The sequence below is a fragment of the Neophocaena asiaeorientalis genome, unplaced genomic scaffold, assembly GCF_003031525.2.
Source record: "Neophocaena asiaeorientalis asiaeorientalis breed wild unplaced genomic scaffold, Neophocaena_asiaeorientalis_V1.1 scaffold263, whole genome shotgun sequence".
Taxonomy (NCBI): Eukaryota; Metazoa; Chordata; class Mammalia; order Artiodactyla; family Phocoenidae; genus Neophocaena; species Neophocaena asiaeorientalis.
Genome location: NW_020175015.1, coordinates 1,114,175 through 1,133,158, shown reverse-complemented (window position 1 = coordinate 1,133,158; position 18,984 = coordinate 1,114,175). Strand labels below are relative to the sequence as shown.

At 51.1% G+C, this 18,984-nt stretch overlaps 1 protein-coding gene across 2 annotated transcripts in view; it reads right to left on the bottom strand.

Annotated features, from left to right (window-relative positions):
- The window catches only part of CHRDL2 (chordin like 2), a 31,294-nt gene extending 12,427 nt beyond the window's left edge, over positions 1-18,867 (bottom strand). Inside the window, exons 1-4 of one of the 2 annotated variants that reach the window (XM_024761991.1) lie at positions 18,607-18,867; positions 8,083-8,195; positions 3,921-4,014; positions 1,691-1,833 (exon numbers count right to left, since the gene is read on the bottom strand). In XM_024761991.1, the coding sequence (XP_024617759.1) occupies positions 1,691-1,833; positions 3,921-4,014; positions 8,083-8,195; positions 18,607-18,688 (432 nt within the window). In that variant the 5' untranslated portion in view covers positions 18,689-18,867. The remainder of the gene's footprint in view (positions 1-1,690; positions 1,834-3,920; positions 4,015-8,082; positions 8,196-18,606) is intronic. The other variant, XM_024761990.1, reaches the window with a different exon arrangement.
- Positions 18,868-18,984: the final 117 nt, after the last annotated feature.

Sequence of the window (18,984 nt, the reverse complement as noted above, 5' to 3'; positions counted from 1 at the left end):
TGGGAGTCAGAGGCCAGATGACCTTAGGTGAGTCACTTCTCTTCTCTGGGCCTCAGTTTCCTCCTCTGTGAAATGGGGGCACTCCCGTCTGGGTTGTGAAATCAAATGAGGGAATGGTTATGAAAACCCTTGTTAAACTGCGAGGCACAATGTGTACCTGGGAGGAAGTGATATTACCTTGAGTCCTTTCCCTATTCCTTTTCCAGTGAGTCTCAGAAGTAAGGATTCTTATCCTTCAAACCACTCGCATATAAACAGGGATCAGAAGAAAGAAGGGGAGACCCAAGTATCCAGGGAGAGGAGACAAGGGGGTCCCAAGAAAGCTTCTTACCACCCCACCACCATCAGTTCTGTCTCTTCCCACAGCCCCTGCTAATCTAGGTGGTCATCCCTTCACAGGAAGCCACACAGTGCAGGTAAAGGAATGTGGGTTTGGAATTATATGGCCCTGGGTCTGAATTCTGAGTCTGCCACTTAACTAGCTGTGTGACCTTAGGCAAATCGCTTAACTGCTCTGAGCCTCAGTTTTCTTATCTAAAAACTATGAATAGTGATACCCCCCTCATAGGGCCACTGGGATGCTGTATATAAACATAAGGCATTTCCTAGTAGGCACAGTGTACTAGCTCACTGCAAGAGGCCCAGGCCCTGCAAAAATAACGATTCTCTCAGTTGATTTCTAAGTGGTCACTCTTGTTATTAGTAAGTTGTTTGCTCTGCAGCACAGATACCTTAAAATTCAGATTCTTGGAGGGGTGAGATCCTCTCACTGAAAAGATGGGAGGCAGGCCTGAGAGAGGTGACTCTCTCAAGGTCACACAGGGAACCATGGCAGAGCTGGAGCTGAAACATGGGTCTCGGTCTCTCATCCTCTCATCACCACTGAATCAGATTATTATCTTAAATGGAGAGGACCTTGGAGATCACCTGGTCAGACTCCCTTACACACTCAGAGGAACTGAGGCCCAGAGAAGTTCGATGGTCAGGTAGTAGGGAAATCAGGAGGGCAGGAGTTTCTCCCACCAAAGCACAGATGCGCTAAGCCCAAGGATGAGGGTGACATGCCAAAGGCCACCTGCAAACATAGAGCAGGGCCAGGCCCAGAACCCAGCCTGAGGAGGAGGGGAATACTTTCCAGCTCAGGCCCTGCTTGGCTTCAGTTTCTGTCCCCTGATAACACTGCTGGTTCAGCCCTGCCTGTCCCTAGGCCCAACTCCGACCACAGCAGGGGAGTTTAAGCAGCTTCAGGTTAAGTTGCATTTACTGCACGCAGTCTGGCTCTGTCTCTGTGCCCCAGGATTGACAACTGATCATTTACTCATTCACTCATTCACTCACTCACTCATTCAACAATCATTACAGACATCTGTGTGCCAGGCCCTGAGCTGGGCGTAGTGGAGGATATAGAAATGAGTTGAACATATCCCCTCCCCTCAAGGAGTGCAAAGTCTACTGGGGGACACAGTAATGGCAAATGTCAGTGCAAGGTGACCAGGCAGCTCAGGAGGGTGCGAAAGCCCAGAGAAAGGCAGGACATTCCAAGTCCCAGATGTTCCCTTCCCCCTGAGCCCATTCACTTTCACTGTCCTCTGACCAGGAGGAACAATTCCCCTTACTCCCCCAGTCCACACCACTGTGCTCTGCAGGCCCAGACCACTGGCCTGTGCTAAAGGGAAGTAGCAGGTCTTACGGTACAGCTGCAGAGGACACACTGGTTGGGCAGGCGGGAAGGGAGCAGCTCGTGGGCACTGAAGATCTCTCCATGTTGGTACGTGGTCCCGTTGTGCTGGCAGGACCTTGGCGGGGCCCGGAGCCCAGAGGGGGTGTGAGGTTCTGCAGGTGGGAAGGGGAAGGAGGAAGGAGAAAACGGTTGAAGAGTTTTGCCAGAACTAACTTGGGCACTTTTCTGAAATGTTTGTATCCTATCCCTTGCTATCAGTTAAACCAAGCTCTGGCCTCAGCCTTCCCAGCCAGACCTCCTATCAGTGAACAAGGAGGTCCCCGGGACACCTATGTCTGACTATGTCACTCCCTCCCATAGCCTTTGAGCCCCTCAGTTTCAGAGCTGGCGCTGATCGGAGCAAGAAGGCAAGGCCAGATGCTTCAGGTACACTGAGCCCCACTCGGTGGGGACCTGTGTGAGTTCATTCAACATTCGATAAGCATCCATGGAGCACCTCCTAGTGCCAGGCACTGTTCTAGGTGCCGGGGATACAGCAGTGAACAAGACAAGGTCCCATATGGAGTTTCATCCTAGTGGAGTCAGCTGGTATAATATGGACTGCGCTTGTGTAAGCTTGGCGTCAGCTCCTGCCATTCCCTGGCCACCAGAGCCCCCTCCCTGTCACCTGCCAATTAGCCAGCCCTCACCCTGCTGGTAGAGGGGTAAGCCTCCTGTCCAGGGGGAACCTGCTCATTCTTTCAAGACATATTTACTAAGCACTTTCTCTGCACCAGGCGCCATGCTACACAATGGGAATGGAGTGTGAATAAGACCCGGCCCCTCCCATCAGGAAACTGACAGTCTCACTGGGTAGAGACAGGCCCCAGGCAGTGACACTGGTGTGGTATGGGCTAGGGCGATGGAAGCACAGAAGTTGTGGCAGCACAGAGGAGGCGCCCCTAACTCAGCCGAGGAGGGTGGTCAGGGAAGGCTTCCTGAAGGGGCTGATGGCTGAGCTGAGTCTTAGGAGCTGAAGAACACGCAGACCAGGCAGGGAAAGGGGCAAGGCTGGGAAAGAGAGAGGGAGGGAGGAGCCTGTGACGAAGAAGGGGTCTGGGCCAAGGCACAGTCCGCAAGGCGTGGTCAGGAGTCCCCGGGTCAGCCTCAGCCGGGGAGGAGGCGTGATGCCCCCTCACTAGGCGGGATGAAGCACAAAGCCTCTGCTCCCCTAGGGAATCCAGAATCAGGAAACTATGACCCAAGCTGGAGTCATGGTCAGATCCCTACTGGGGTCCCACTTGGAAAAGGAGCCCCTCTACATACATCCTCCATACACGTCCCCAGCTCCCCAGGAGAGCCATGATTCCAGAGTCTGGAGCTGAGGCTACAGTCTGGAGCCTCCCTCCCTTCATCATCTTCTTTTTCTTTTTCTCACCCCACTGAACTTTTTTCTTTTAACATCTTTATTGAAATATAATTGCTTTACAATGCTGTGTTAGTTCCTGCTGTACAACAAAGTGAATCAGCTCTATGCATCACCTTAATGCTACTAAGCGTGGACGCGCCTCTCAACGTGTCCCTGCCTTCCGAGTTGGCCTCCCCACTGGCTGCCCCTCATTTGCCACTTGGTTCTGCCAGTTTCTTCTCAGACCACCTCTCCTCTCCTCTCTCTTACCTCTGCTTCCTAGAATCCGAGTCTCAGAGGCTCCCAGCAGATTCTTAAAATCATGGACATTTAGCATCATGGCACACAGCATCCCTAAACCCCAGCCCTGGGAGGAATCTCAGAGCACATGTACTCCAACTCCTTCGGCCAGTCCCAGCCCCTGGTGGTAATCCTGGGCTGATCCTGGGGTGACCCTGCAGGGCCTCCCAGCCCCAGCTCACTCACTTGCACTTACACAAGGCACGTCCACTCACTCAGGCTCTGGCCAGCCCAAGAGCGATAGGAGACCATGTGTGTCGTCAACAGGCCAAGCATATGCCCATTTTCCTTCAGCTATTTTCCACATTCTCTCGGTCTTCCTGCCAAACACAGCTACTTATGTACGAGAAGTTTGTGGCTACCCCAGCCCTCCTTGGGGATCCATGGAGGATGTCTTCCCCTGAGCACCTTGGTGTCTTAACACTTCTGGTGTCTGCAGACTGCCCCTCTCATTCCAGGGGTCTCCTTAAGCTGGAGGCCTGTGTCAGGAGTGGGTCAAGGGTTAGTGGGCAAGCGGGAGGCTGGCACAAGGGCAGGAGCGCAGCTACTTACCCACACACCGGGGACAGCACTGCTGTGGCTCGGTCACAGGCTGGGGGCAGTGGACAGGCGGGCAGTGGAGGCGGTAACAGCTCACATGGGCACTCTGAAGGGGACACAGGGGTCAGTCCTGGTTCCAAGGAGCCACTGTCTCCCACCGTCCTCTCCCCAAACCCCCTCCCAACTGCAGGGCACTGTACTCGTTTTAAGCCTGCAATGGGGTAAAAGTGATAAACTCTGTGTGTCCAGTCTCTCCCCTTCCCCTCCTCATTTGTGTGGCTCGCCCATCCGTGTCCCTCCCTCGCACGGAGGAGGGCACCGTGTGCCTGGATTTACACAGATCTTTTGTGTCCCTTTGTGGTATTTGAGAAATACAAGTAAAAGACTGGGTTATTCTAACATTGATCTTGACTGTGCTTTTTTAACTCCAGGGCTTTGTTCTTTTACCTCTGGACCTGAGCCTCAGGGCTAAGAGAGGAGTGTGACACAGAAAGGGAGGTGACAGGGATGGGGACACAGCTAGAAACAGGATGTGGAGAAGACTCAGGGCTTTGTGATCTGCTCTCTAAATCTCTGGGAGGTGTGGTTGATCCCACACAAAGCCTTGGGATTGGTACCAGAGGAAGGGCCTGAAATCTTGGACTTTTTCAAATACAGCAAACGAGAGAGAAGGGGCAGAGAAGCATTCACAGAGATGAGCAGAAACAGAAGAACTGGAGGGAGAGGCCACCACTGGAGATGTTCCCAGGCAGTTTGTCAGCCTGTCACAGACGTCCCACACTTTCCTCTCCCTCTGCTGTAAGGGCGTTGCCCTGTGTTGTAACAAACCATTACATCTGTCTCTTCTGTTCAGCCGCGAATTCCCAAGGACAAGGGCCAAGCTTCACTCTATTCATCTCTGAATTTTGGGCAAGGGCCTTGCTCCAAACAAGTGCCTGCTGAAGTTCGAATGAACGAATGAGTGAATGAATGAGAGCCAAGAGGGGAAGGAGAGATGGTCTCTTCCTTAGTCAGATGGAGCCAGCTTTGTTTAAACTTTGGAGTTGGCAAGTGTGTTTCCAGCCCCAGCTGAGTGCCCCCGAAACACTTCTCCCAAGGCAGCCTCCTGCCCCATGGAGAACCCTGGAGCAGGCCTTAGTCTCTCTGGGGTCACTGCTTCCCCAGATGGCCAGAAGTGATGACAAGGATTCCTCAGTGCTAAGGGACATCCTAGAGTCCACAGGATTGGTCTGAGCTCCAGAAGGGGCCTTCTAGAGGCCTGGCACACAGGGGTGTTTGATGAATGTCCAGAGGGTGAACGGAGCCCCTCAGGTGAGAAACCAGGGTAGAGTATGAGGAACTGTGTTGTCTGAAGAGTTAGAATCTCTCTCTTGATTCTGGCGTTGAAGGAACCAAGGGGTGGAGATGGTGAGCGACATGCAGCAGGAAGTAAGGCAGAGACAGGCTGGGGATGCGAAAGGGCAGGGGCAAGGCAGGAGGCCTTGCAGCCAAGGGGTGCCTCTCAGGAAAGTCATAACTACCATTTATGGAGTGGCTACTAGGTATGGGCATTATGTTATATAGAAATGCATTCTCTCACTTCATCGTCTCAACAGCCCTAGAGGTAGATACTATTTATTTTCCACCATTTCAAAATGAGAAAAGAGCCTCTGAGAGGTCAATTTGCCTAAGACACACACAGGTGAGTACTGTGCAGGGTCTGTGCACCTTCCATGAAAGTGCCTCTGGTGGAGGGGGCGGGAGCTCACTCCTTCACTCAATGTTTACTGCATGACAGCTGGACGCCACATCCTCTTCTGAGCACTAGGGGCATAGCAGTGAGCGAGAGACAAGAGCTGTGCTCTCACGGAGCTCCCCCCTAGCAGGGGGGGGGACAGACTATAAAAAATAAATCAGTAGGAACAAGGTCATGTCAGATGTTAAATTTATAACAGGAATAAAACAGGGTAATGTGATTGCGTTAACAAGGTTAGACTATTTTAGAAACAGCCATAGAGAAAGCCTCATAAGGAGGCAACTTTATGTTATAAACTGCAAGTTGAGAAGGAACCATTCCTGGGAAGATCTGGGGGAAGAACATTCCGGGTGGAGGAACAAGTCAGAATGAGTTGAAGTGTTGGTGCAGGTAGGAAATGAGGTTGGAGAATAAGGCAGAGTCATATCACGTAGCGCCCACAGCAGGCAATTTGAATTTTACTTTAGGTGCAACGAGAGGTTATTGGAGGGTTTTAAGAGATTTTTGAATGACGTGATTAGTTTTTTGTTCAGAAAAGATCCTTCTAGCTGCTGTGCGGAGGACAGATTAGAAAGGGGTACAGGGAGACCTCATGGGATGCTCACATAGCAGCCTCGGTGAGAGAGGAAGGTGGCTTAGATTAGGGGGGAGCAGTGATGATGGAGAGAAGGAAGGGATTCAGGGCGTATTGGGGGGATGCCGGCTGCATCCCCTTGGGGTGAGGAAACTGTGTATGTGTGAACTCTGGGGAGGGAGAAATGAATTAGCTCCACTGGATCACAAAACTTGGACTTTGTCAACTGGACCGCATGATATGTCTGGAATTTTCTGTTATGGTTTCCTTCCTGTTTTTTGGCTATATTTCACAAAGTTCTTTCTGAAAAAGCTGATTGGCCTCAGATGTGCTAAGGAAAACCAAGGGGAAGCAGGGATGGGGGGTTGTGCTCCCACTGGCATCAGGTTCGACCAGGGGCCAGCATGGCAGAAGCAGTGGGGAGTCAGAGGGAAAGACCCCAGGAGGAGTGAGACCCCAGTGGTCAGAGTCAGGAGAGGGGCTGGCCCACCCTGCCTCCATGTCCCAGTGTTTCCTCAGAAGCTCTTCTCTGCTCCCACCCTGAGGATTGTTTTAACAAGGGAGGCTCTCACAGCCTTGGCTGTGCAGGGAAAGAGAGGAGCTAAGGGGCTGGCTCCAGCTGGGAGCTAGGTACTCCCTCCCCTCAGCACCTCCCCTGGACAGAGAGAGCTGCAGACTTCACACCAATGAGACTGGGCAGCTGAGCCAGGGCCGAGGGGGTTCAAGCCTCCTAAATCAGCGGTCCCCAACTTTTTTGGTGCCAGGGACCGGTTCTGTGGAAGACAATTTTTCTATGGACGGACGGGGCAGGGTGGGGGGCGGGAATAGTAATTCAGGTGGTAATGCGAGCAATGGGGGGATGGTTCAGGCGGTAACGTGAGCAATGGGGAGCATCGCCGCAGATGAGGCTTCACTCCCCACTGCTCACCTCCTGCTGTGCGGCCCAGTTCCTAACAGGCCGCGGACCGGTACCGTGGGTTGGGGACCCCTGTTCTAAATCACTCCCTCCTTTGCCATCCTCTAACCCCATACCTGGCCTGGGGATTCTGGACCACATGGGGGTCTCGTTTATTCCACCCAGTTGACTGTACAAGGGCCTGTGGAGGGTGCTGGGTTGGGGTGGACTGGGGGGAGTCAGAGGTTAACAGAAGATCTGGTCTCTGCCCCAGTTGGTATAGCCTTCTGCAGGACCCCGAAATGGGCATGAGTGAATGCCTAGGAAGACCTGCTCCCAGGGCTCCATCTAGGCGAGGCAGTAACTAACAGACACAGACAACCATTTTACTTGGCCAACAGTGATCAGGAGAAAGGGACAGAGAAACTTATGTGGCCTCCCAGAAGAAAATACTTCCAGCTGAGGGATCAAGTAAGGCTCCTGGTGGAGGTGGCATTTGGGTGAAGCTGCAAAGAATAAATACTTGGACCAGTGGTGTTGGGAGAACGCATCCTAAGGCAGGGTGGCAAGAGAGGTGGCTGGAGGAGATAGCCCGAGGAAAGGAAGGATTAGGAGGTCAGGTCAGGAAGGCTGTCTTCTGCTGCATGGGCACAGGGAGGCTGGCACCAGCAGGAAAGAAGGCTGGATGAGAGATGGGAGGCCTGGGTCCTCATCCCAGCCCAGCTACTGACCCACTGTGTGATTTATCTCTGGGAGGCGCACAGTAGGCATCTATGCCTATGTATTAGATACCCAGTAGTGAAGTGGTGTGGCCCCAAGTCCCTCAGTTGCTGCTGACAGAGCACGATTCTAGGGGGCCCAGTTCCAGAGTGCCCCTGACCCTCAGAGTCAGGCTGTCCTCCCTCCCTCCAGGGTGCCTGCACTGGAGGTCTCCCAGACATACCTGTCACAGGTGGCCAGAGGAACCTACCTCGGAGCAAGTACAGCGCAGGCAGTACATCAGGCCCTGGGGCTCCAGGTAGGGGTGCCAGCTCTCGCCGGGGGAATACCTCTTCCCGTGAAAGAGGCAGAACATGTCTGGGCCTGGCAAACCAACCAGTGCTTTATCAGTCCCAGGAGGCTCCAGCCTGAAGTCCCTGCCTCATCCCTCCTTCTTTCTGGCTCTAGGAAGGATGTCATCTGGACCACTCAAGTGAAGGAGAATCCACAGGACGTGCTCTCCTAGTCAGAGGGCCAGAATGTCTGAGTTTGAATATCAGCTTGACCACACACTTGCTGTGTGACTTTAGGCATGTCACTGTCCCTCTCTGAACCTTAACACTTCTCTCACAGCGTGGTTAGGGGATTAAGCAGTGAACATGCTTTACAGATTTAAATTGTGGTGTAAATGTTAGTTATTATAATTAGATGAATGATCTGAGGCCCAGAGAGGCCAAACTACACCTCGAAAAACACACAGTAAGTCAGTCATCAAGCAGGGATGACAGCCAAAGTCTCCTGACTCGCAAGGCAGTGCTCCTTCTGCCCTCATAATCACACTTGCTTCCTTTTCCTTTGTCCCGTTTTGCTTATTTATTTACTACGTCTCTGCACCCTCCCCTCCCTTGCCCTCTGCTGCTCCCCTGCCTACACACGCGCGCGAACACACACACACACACACACCCCTTCTCTGGGCCATGTGACCTATCTTTCGAATAAAGCCACCGACAGCAGCTTTCTTGCTTTCATACTCTACCGTGTCCCTATATCTCATTGAGCTCTGATGGAAAGTGCCTGAATTGGGAAAACAAAGTGCTGCCTAGTGAAAGGTTGTTAGGAAACTGACTTTTAAATATCCTTAAAAATAGTCATTGGTACTGTGACTGCACATCACCCGATTACTTTTGTAATCTGCGCATCAGTCGTCAATATGTAGATGAATGCTTCTAAGAATGACTAGAAGAGTTTATTTCCTTATGTGGGTCAGATAGCTCTCCTGCAATCCTTCTTTCTTGAGACCTCCACCCCTTCTCTCCTCCCACAGCCCATCAATTGCCCAGTCTTTCGAGCTCTGTCTAGAACACTCACGTCCTCACCTCTCACCAGCTCAGCACCTAGCCCCAGGTCAGGGCTCCAGGTCAGGCGTTGAGGCCCCCTTGCTGTGTTCCTCTGCCTCTGGCCCTATCCTTGCCAGCCCTCCTCCACACAGGTACCTGAAGATTTTTACAACCCAGAAGGGAGGCTATCACTCCTACAAAAGCCTCTCCATTATCCAAAGAATAATCTAAGCTCTTTCAGGGAGAAACTGGGAGGCCCAGCACAAGCTAAGTATCCATAAAGACGTGTTGAATTAAATGAGATTGAAATTTGGAGAAAGGAACCAACATTTGTTGATGATATTCTATTTACATAAATTACTTCATTATCTTATTAACATCAATGTTTTGAGAATTAAATTGAATAATGCTTGGAAAGTGCTTACTTAGCCCCATTCCTGACACTTAGTTGAATGCTATTATTATGATAATTATGGTAACAATGACCCTGCAAGATGGACGTTATCATCTGTTCAAGATTCAAGAGGATAAAGTCAGTTTTGCAGGGTCATTGGGATCGTTACCATGATTATAAGAAAACTAGATGAGAAAACTGAGGATCACAAAGACTGAGTGACTTGCCTGAGGCCACCCACCTATTGATTTGAACCCAGGACCCCAGGTTCCCAAGCGGAGATCCCTTTAGTTCACCTCACCTGCCATGGCTTTTTGCTCAAACTCAGGGCCTAGAGGTTTATTCTCTCGGTCCCCCGGGCCACCATCCCCCATTCACTATTTTTTTCTCTGGGTCCCCTATTGGTCTAGAATCTAGAGATTGCCTTTCATGCCTCCTCCTGCACACTTTCTAGAGTCTCACACTTTCTGAATCATTCTCTTAGATGTTTAAACTCACAGAATCACAGGGCATCGAAAGCAGTACAGTAGCAAGGGCAGCTCACCCGCGAGGCCAGAGTCCGCTCTCTGTGCTGGGGATGGCCTGGAGCGGAGGGCAGGAGCTAAGGGCCACTGCGAACCTTTAGAAAGTTTCCTTTGTGAGAAGCTGAGACCAGCCTCCCTGGGTCCCTGCACTGCTTCTGCTCTGCCTCTTGGGCCTCCCCAAAACAAGGATTTGAGGCCACGGTCGTGATGCCCTCAGAGTCTGTGCTTCAGTGGCCACTGGGACGGCCAAGGCTTGGTTTGCTCCCCACCCACTCTCCAGCCCCGCATGGTTAGAGGGGGGATCAGACAGCAGATCCCGTTCCCAGCAAGGCCCCGGCTGGCCCGTATCAAATGAGCTGTGTTTATCTCTCAGCCGCTGCTGGCAGAGAGGGCAGGACACAGACCCAGCTGGGGTGCTCGGCAGAGCCAGCCCAATGCTCCGAGGATTGAATAATGTCTTTCTTCCTCAGTCCCTCCCCCACCAGAGAAGGGAGCGATTGCAACACCGCTGTGGCCTTACGTCTTAGGCTTGCTGCTGAAGAAAACCTGTCCCACCTTCTCTGGGGCGGCCCTGTAGCCCGGCCCCTGTGCCAGCTGGCAACCCCTCCCCCTCCCCGCCGGCTCAGAGCATGAAGACAGAGAGAATGTCTCAGCCCTGGCCTGGGACGGACCTGGCAGCAGCTAAGAATGTGGAGGCCTGGCAAGCCGTCCCCCAACCCCAGGAGTCCCAGGCCCACCACGCCCTCCAAGGTGAGAAGCACTGCCCAGAGCTCCCTCTTCTTCTAGGGAGGTGAGTGCCCAAGGCCACGCCAAAACCAGGCAGGAGGAAGAACTGCCAAGACCTCAGGCTGCCTCCGTCCCCACAGTCCTGGCCCTTGCCCCATCCTTGCACGTGGCTGGTAGAAGGGGATCTAGCTCCTTATGCCACTAAATCACTGTGTGATGTTGAGGAAGACTCTTTCTTTCCTTCTCTGAGCCTCAGTTTCCCATCTGCAAAATAAGGGGTGGGGGTGAACTTGGATCTTCACGGGTTTACTGTACAGATAGTTTCTGAATCCATGATTTCAAAATTCTAAGATTCCAAGGTTCTAGGTTTCTAAGATTCTGCATTTCATTAGAACACAAAGCTTCTAGAGTTGTAGGACGTTCTGCTTCTAAGATTCGATCATTTCAAGCTTCCATGATTTCGGTTATGTTGATGGTCCCATACACCTAAGCTCTCAGGGGCTCCAAGGGGGGCTAGGATGAGGTTCAGGCAGCCGATCCTGATGACATGGAGAAGGAGGCAAAGTCTGTTTCTCATATGCCCTCCCTTCCCATCCACTCTCTGTTGGTCCTCTGTGGCCTTCCCACTCCAGCCCTGGCCTGAGGCCTGCCCTGCTTCTTCTCTCCACCTTGCCACCATATCTCATCCCACCCATCATCTCTTTCTCCAACTGAGGGGCCAACTGCGTCTTCCCTCGGGGGACTTTCGGAGTTAACGTGCCCCGCCAGTGATGTCTAACCCAGGAAAAAGACATTAGTGGAGGAAGTTTTTGTTTGTGGAGGACGATTGGCCCTGTTCCAGGCTTTAGAGAGACAAAGAAGAATTAAAGTGGGACAGGTCTCACACTCCTCAAAACCCCTTACCCAGTGTGTATGTAGTTCCCAAACTCTGACTTCAGAGTCCAATAGGCTGGGGTTCAAACTGGATTTGGCTTTTATCTGCAGCCTGCATTTAGACAAGCTATTTAAACATTCCAGGCCTCAGTTTCCATATCTGTTCAATGAGATTAGTAATAATCTTTGGGGGTTATTGCAGAATTAAGTCAAATAATATGTGTAATATGCCTAATGCCTGCCACATATTAGATGCTCAATTAAATGGTAGGTTAAAAACAGACAAAAAGCAGACCTGGGTGCTGACCCCAAACTTCCCTAACAGTCCATTTCTCATGGTATTCCTTCTACTCCCAGAATTCTATTAGGGCATGAACATCATGGTGCCTGCCATTAAGGTCAAATCTCCCAGGTCTCAACCTCACCAACCTTGCTTCCTGTGGTTCCCTGCACTCTCCTAGCTCCACTCACAAGCCAGACTCCCTCAACACCACCTCTACCTACACAGATCTGGGCTGGGATACGGCCATGAAAGTGGTCAGAAAGGCTGGAGGAGAAAATGGGAAGGCAGGGATGAGAGGCCAGAGATCAGGCTGGAGAAAGAGGCAGAGGCTCATGAAGGACCTTGAGATCCCCAAGGGCAAAGGAAAGCCACAGAAAGGCCTTAAACTGGGGTGTGCCCATGGTCACATTTTCATTTTAGAATCAACACTGCGGCTGCAGGAATGGAGAATGGATTGGAGAGCAAGACTGGAGGCAGAGAGACCAGGGAGAGGCTGTTACAGTCGTCTGTTTTGAGATAATGCTGGCCTGGACCAAGGCAGGAGCAGTGCTGATTGGCAAAAGTACAGATCTGAGGAACACTAAGTAGGTATAGTAGGTAGGCTTTCAGACAGACTGGATGTGGGTGGAGAGGGTGAAAGGGCAGTCAAGGATGGGATTGAGGTTTCAGGCCTGAATAACCAGGTGAATGTGGGGTTCTTAGCACAACAGGCAGTAAATGTTATTGTCATTAGTTTTGATGTATTATTATCATTAGTAATAGTAACAGTAGTTCCTGCTATTCATTCACTGATTGAGCATTTTGTATATCAAGTCTATGGGCCTCGTACACCCTCCCCACCCTCAAGGAGCTTACAGCCTAATGAAGAAGACAGATAGATATGATATATACAGTTGACAAGTTCTAAAATAGTGGAAGCATGGGGGCTTGAGGGAAGACTTCCCTGAGAAGGTGCCTGACCTGGACCTTGAAGGAGTTAACAAGGTAGAGACGGGTTGACCTAATCTGAATTCAGGGTAGCAACATTTATCAGACAGACTCTGGTATCTGTCAAAACGTTATCACGTCACCCCAGCCTGTCACGAGCAGGCTTCCACTTGCTTTTCCAGCAGAACTCTCGGTGGTGGCCCTTTTTTAAGCCTCACCTCCTCTTGCTAAATTTCTCACTCCCCCCATCCAGCCCCCACCCACACTCCTTCAGGCTTCTGTGCCTTTACACACGCTGTTTCTTCCACCTGGAATGTGATCCCCCATCTCCAACGTTTGACCAACTCCTCATTCTTCCAAAGTCTGTTTAGATGTCACCCCGTGAAGCCACCCAAACCTTCCGGGCCACTGGCCAGTCCTTCCTGTGGGGTCCCACAGAACTGAGTTCAGCCCTCTGTCACAATTTTCATCATACTAGATTAGAAATACTTATTGAATGGATTCCTCTTCCTTACTAAACTGAGTTTCTTGAGAGCAAGGACCAGATCTCATTCATTTTTGTATCTCCCGTGTTCTGTGCAGAGGCTACATAGTTGGCACTTGATAAATGAATGCATGATGAAAGAATGGAGTTGAGGGAGGTTCTGGAAGAGGAGGTGCTTGCTGGTCCTTAATCCTGGAAACCTCTTGCTTTAACAAAAAGGGAAATTCATGATGTGACATGAGAGCCAAATCCCTTAAGGCACTTTGATCTTGCCACCTAACGGGAATTAGCCTTTGACCTCCCCTTTCCGTCTCCCATCATCTGAACTCCCAAATTACCCACCAAACCAAACACCATGTACAAAAAGGCCAGGAGCCTGGGGAGGTATGCAGCTGAGCGATTCCATGATCTTTACGTGTAAGTCAAAATTCCCAAACTGCCCCATCCAAGGTCAATGCACGTTCTGCCTTGAAACCCTCATGCTACGATAAAGGTCTCTTATAGTAGTCAGGAGTGGGTAGTGTGGCTGGGAATTCTTCCAAAAAGCGACAGAAACGACAAGAAAGAAACTTCTGGGCTGCAGGAGAGGCTGGATAAGACCATGAAAATGGCACCAGGTGGAGCTGGGGCTGGAATTGTGGCTGGCCTGTCCCCAGCCTGAGAGAACTCAGGAAAAACCTTAGAGAGAGCCAGCCTGTGAGGGAATGTGAGAACGTTCACATCTTTTCCCTCGTGCCCAATCAGCCATACTTTATTTATGTATAGCTTCCTTTTCACACAAACAAACTTGCTCCCCTCTGAGACATAAGCTCTGCTCTGGTCACTGACACTCGATGGGGGAGGTCTCCTAAGGGAATCAGAAGTAAAAACCTCGCTCCTCAGTGGCTGAGCTGTGCAACCTAGGGAAAGGGCCCTCACTTCCCTGAAGCTGAATTCGTATCTGGCACATGGCAGATGTTCAGGAGCATAGAAGGACCTCAAAGGAGAGTCATCAAACCAGGAAAGGCAGCTCTGTTGCCTGGCAAATGTCAGGGGGCATAGAAGACCCTATTTACATTCCATTCTGCCTTGGACATATACATTTATAGATTTACAGAATCTTAGAAAGTTAGGGATTGAGAGATGATGTCCAATCCCCGATTTTACAGATGTGGACACTGAGTCCCAGAAAGGGATTGGGACTTGTCTAAGGTCATTGATTTTTGCCAGCATGAACTCCAATGCCAGTCTTCAGATCTGGGTAGGTGGAGGCTGATTATAGGAAAACCCATACCCTAAGAGACAGGATCAGAAGAAATGGCTTTAAATTGCAAACAAAAGGATTTAGCTGAGACACAAGGAAGAATCCTGACTGCAACAGAAGAGTGTGGAACAGGCTTCTCTGGGATGGGATCCTGCCCAGAGGCAGGGGGATGCCTGCAATGATCTCGGCATTGCACCTCCCAGCAGCACTGCTCTCATGCCAGTCCTCTTCTTTGGGAGTCCAAGGGATTCAAGGTCCCTCTCCCAGAGCCTGGCACCGTGGCCAGCGGCTGGGGGAACTTGAGAGGCCAGTCCTGGAACAGGTGCAACAGCTGGAGCAACTGCACAGCTGCTGCCCTGCTCGGCTCCGCAGCCTGCAAGCCAGTGAGTGAGACAGAGACCTCTACTGGTGGGAGAGAGGAGGTGCAGAACCTCCTAGACAGACCCAGAGAGGGGCCTGACTGGAGCCAGATGTCAGCCCTCTGTACTCACTGTGCCAGGCCCTCTAGGCACTTTCTCTTGGTGTCTGAGAATCAGTCTATCTATCCACCCCTCCCTGGCAGGGCAGGAGTACCAGGCTGCAGACCCATACTCTCCCAACTCCCTTTTCCAAAGGTCAGAGCAGACTCAGAACCAAGGCAACAGCATCTTTGGGTCTTAGAGTCTTAGATTCATGGGATGTTAAAGCTGGAATGGTCCTCAATGATTATCTATTTGACTCCAACCATCTCACTTTACAGCTGGGGAAATCTCAGGGGCAGAGAAAGGCAACTTGCCCCAGGTCACAGTTGGAATTGGTGGCAGAGCCAGGGCTGGAGCCCTGACCTTCTAATTCCAAGTTTGCCCTCTGTACCATATCATACCATAGGAGCTCCCTTCCCGCCCCATCTCTGCCTATGGGGTCTGGGGTTTTGTCACCTGGGAACAAAAACTTTGATTCCCATAGTATATATAACCCTTGGAGATAGAATAGAGCAGCCGATGTTTTTACCTGATAACTCTCCCCTGAAATCAGGATTGGCTGGAGGGAGAGATGAGAAAGCAGAAGTGTGCTGGACACCTGAAAGGGGGGTGTGGAGGGCACAATTAGTAAGGAAAGAGCACAAAGAAGAGGAGCTGACATAGGAGAAAGAGCACTGGAAAGGGAGTCAAGGTACTAGGCAGGTTCTTGTTCCACAGACAGAAGGGAGGGATGGGTGCCCAAAGCGACTGACATCATGTACGCATGCGGCTCAGCCTGGGACTGGCAACAGTACTGGTCAGTGACCAGGTCAGGGATCCCACCCTGGCTAAGGGCTCTAGCTGGGAATGGAATAGGGGTTTGATCTATGGTAGTGTTTGAGGATTAGGCCTCAGCCTGTGGCTGGAGTTGAGATTCAGTTTGGGCTAGGATAAAGGCTCAATCTGTGGCTGGAAATAGAGCCAAGGATAGAATAACCTTTGTTTGAATACCCTTGTGCTTTAAATAAGGAGCAAGCTGCCACGCATGTTCACAGGACCTAGGCTTTCTGCAGGACTGGGCCACCTCAGGAGTCAGACACCACACGGGCTTGAGAATTTCCATCTGTCGGTATCACTTCTGAAAGCACCTAAGATGCCACCAGGAGACTTCATATCTATAACAGGCCCGAGATCTTACTAACTGAACTTACTAAACTAAGACGAGGGTCTTCACAGGAGAACTTCAAATAAGACCTCGGCAAATGACTATAGGATTGTTTCTAGATTCATAGGTTGTTAGCACTACACAGAATGAGGCTCAGAGAAGGAAAGTGATTTGTCCTAATTCACACAACCAGTAAGTGACAAATCGGAGACTAGGATCCAGATCTCTGTTCTTTGCTTTAATAAATTTGCTGTGTGACTTTGGGCAAGTCACTCCCCCTTTCTGGGCTTCAGTTTAACTATAAGGATTGGTACATCGAGGGGTAGAAGATTTTCAAACGTTCTTCTGGCTTTGACATCCCAGAATCTTACACCCCTCTGACTACCGGTCCACCTCACATTAACTCAACAGTTCGGCTCTGAGGTTTTTCTTGCACGTCGGAACTAGGCTCCAGACTAGGGGAGATGGAATGCTGGCAGCACCTAGTGAGAAACATGGCCCGAAGGCCAGTGGAGGCACAGAGGAGGGGAGATCAGAGTGCATCAGGTGGCAGGGAGAGTTTGCTGGAAGAGGTGTGACCTAAGCAAGGCTGTAGAGGGCTGACAAACTGTGGGAGGCAAGAAGGAGAGGTGTGGGTAGGACATGAGCAATCTGCAGAAAGATCTGATTCTAGGACATCTTTCTAAGACACAACCAGGGCAACGAAATTTGGAGAAAAGCCTTGGGGGTTAAGAGCCATGTGCCAAGTGGAAGGGAAGCAGGCATGGAGGGCATCCTGTGCTAAGTCGCTTTTAAGAAACAACAGGAAGGTACTAGGAGGAAACCTCCAGGGCTCCAGGAGGGGGAGGAGACGTTGATTGAGTAGTAGGCATTGTGCTGGGCACTTAACACAGTCACCTCCTTTAATCCTCCCATGAAGTGTTCGGGTTCCAGGTGAGTATGGGTCTTAGACAGATGCAGAAATTGAGGCTCAGAGAAGTTGTCACTTACGAAAAGTCACACAGCTACTAAGAGGCAGAGCCAGGACTTGAACCAACCCTGGGCTCTTTTCAGGACTTGTTACTAAGGACTTCTATGAGTCTCATGCTGCTGGCAGCCCAGAGACGACCAGACATGCAGCCTGCCCTCATGATCAGAGACAAGAATGAAACAAAATCCAGCACTGCCGGCTCCAGAAAGTCATGTGCAAAAGAAGGCAGAGATGGGGGAGCTGAGCTGTGGACAGAAAAGAGCTCTAGGCTGGGAAACTGGGGTTTCATCCTAGGCTCCGCCCTGTGTAACCTGGAGCAGACCACTGCCCTGGGTCTCGGTTTCTTTATTGGGTATGTCAGGGTTTGAACTAAGCTCCTTCCTTCTTTTTAAGAGAATCTTTGGTTTTGTTTTCCACCCTCACAGCGTTGCAAGAGATTGGCAGAAGATGGGGAGGAGGTCCACCAGCCTATTGTGGAAACAGTGAGGAAACTGAGGTTCAGAGAGATTATATAAACTGTTTGCAGTTACGCTGTATCTAAGTGGAAAAGCATGAATTAGGGAACATGTTTTTCAAGAACCTACCATGGACCAGCTAGTTGCTGGTGCTGGTTGCTTTCCATGTTTTCTTGAATTTAATCCTCAGAACAGTCCTAGGATTTTTCACTCCCATTTTATAGATTAGCAAACTGAGGCTCCGAGACATGCCCTCCATGCCTCCCTCCTACCAGCTGGTATTCAACAGATCTGGGATAGTGAAGACCCTGGTCTAGCTCACTGTGCCCTGCTACCTCCCAGTGTCTCACAACTCCAAATCAGGGTTCCTTCCACATGCTGTGGGACACAGGGGGAAAAGGCATAGGATTTGGAACTGGAGAGTCCTGACTTTGGATAGCTCACTACCTCTGTAAACGTGAGCGCATTTCTTCTCTCAGCCTAAGTTTTCTCATCTGTAAAATGCAAATGATAATACCCACCTCATGGGAGTGTTGTGAGCATCAAAAGAGAAAAGCAATGGGAAAGTTCTCCTAGTTAGCTCTTCTTTCTTTCCACTGGCTCTCTTTAAATGCAATAGCCTCTTCGTCTTCATCACACCCTTGCAGCCAAACATACCAGACTCTCTACTAGGAATAAGCATAGCCCCTCCCCCACAAAAAGCACAGCGCCCTGCCCACTCTCCCACTGCTCTCAGTTCCCTCTTCCTCGGGTCCATGGCTGCAGCCCCCTTGGCTCTGAGTCTTGCCAAGTTCCCCCCAGTCTCCCAGACTCATGAGCCCATACTGGTCCGCAGAGAAGTCTCTACCCTCCCGGTACAGGTGCTCCCTGGATGGCTGTCAGAACAGTCTGGGGTCCCAAGTCCTGGCACTTTCCCGCGCATCCCGGGTCTCCCATCCCTCTTCTGCCATCCAGCACACCCACCCGTTACTTACGGGCTCGTGCGTGGGAGTCCAAGGGGAACCAGAGCAGCGCGAGTCCCAGCAAGGAGGAGAGGACCCTTACCTCGGGAACCATCCTTCCTTTCCCAGGGCCAGTCCCCCAGGCGCTGAGCCGGGAGGGGGAGTCGGGAGAAAGTGAGATGAGGGGGTCACTGAGGCACAGCGCCACAAAGCAATGCACAGACCCAGGGAGGGCGGCTGCTACAGTGGAGGTTCAGAGAAGGGTCGAGAAGAAGGTGGTGAGGACAAAAAGGGAGGTCCAAGGTGGGAATAAGAGGAAGGTGGAAAGAGAACGGAGGGAAAGAGATGGAGGGATAGAGGAAGGTATGCAAGAGGGGAAAGCGATTAAAGCAAAGGGGAAGGTGAGAGGGA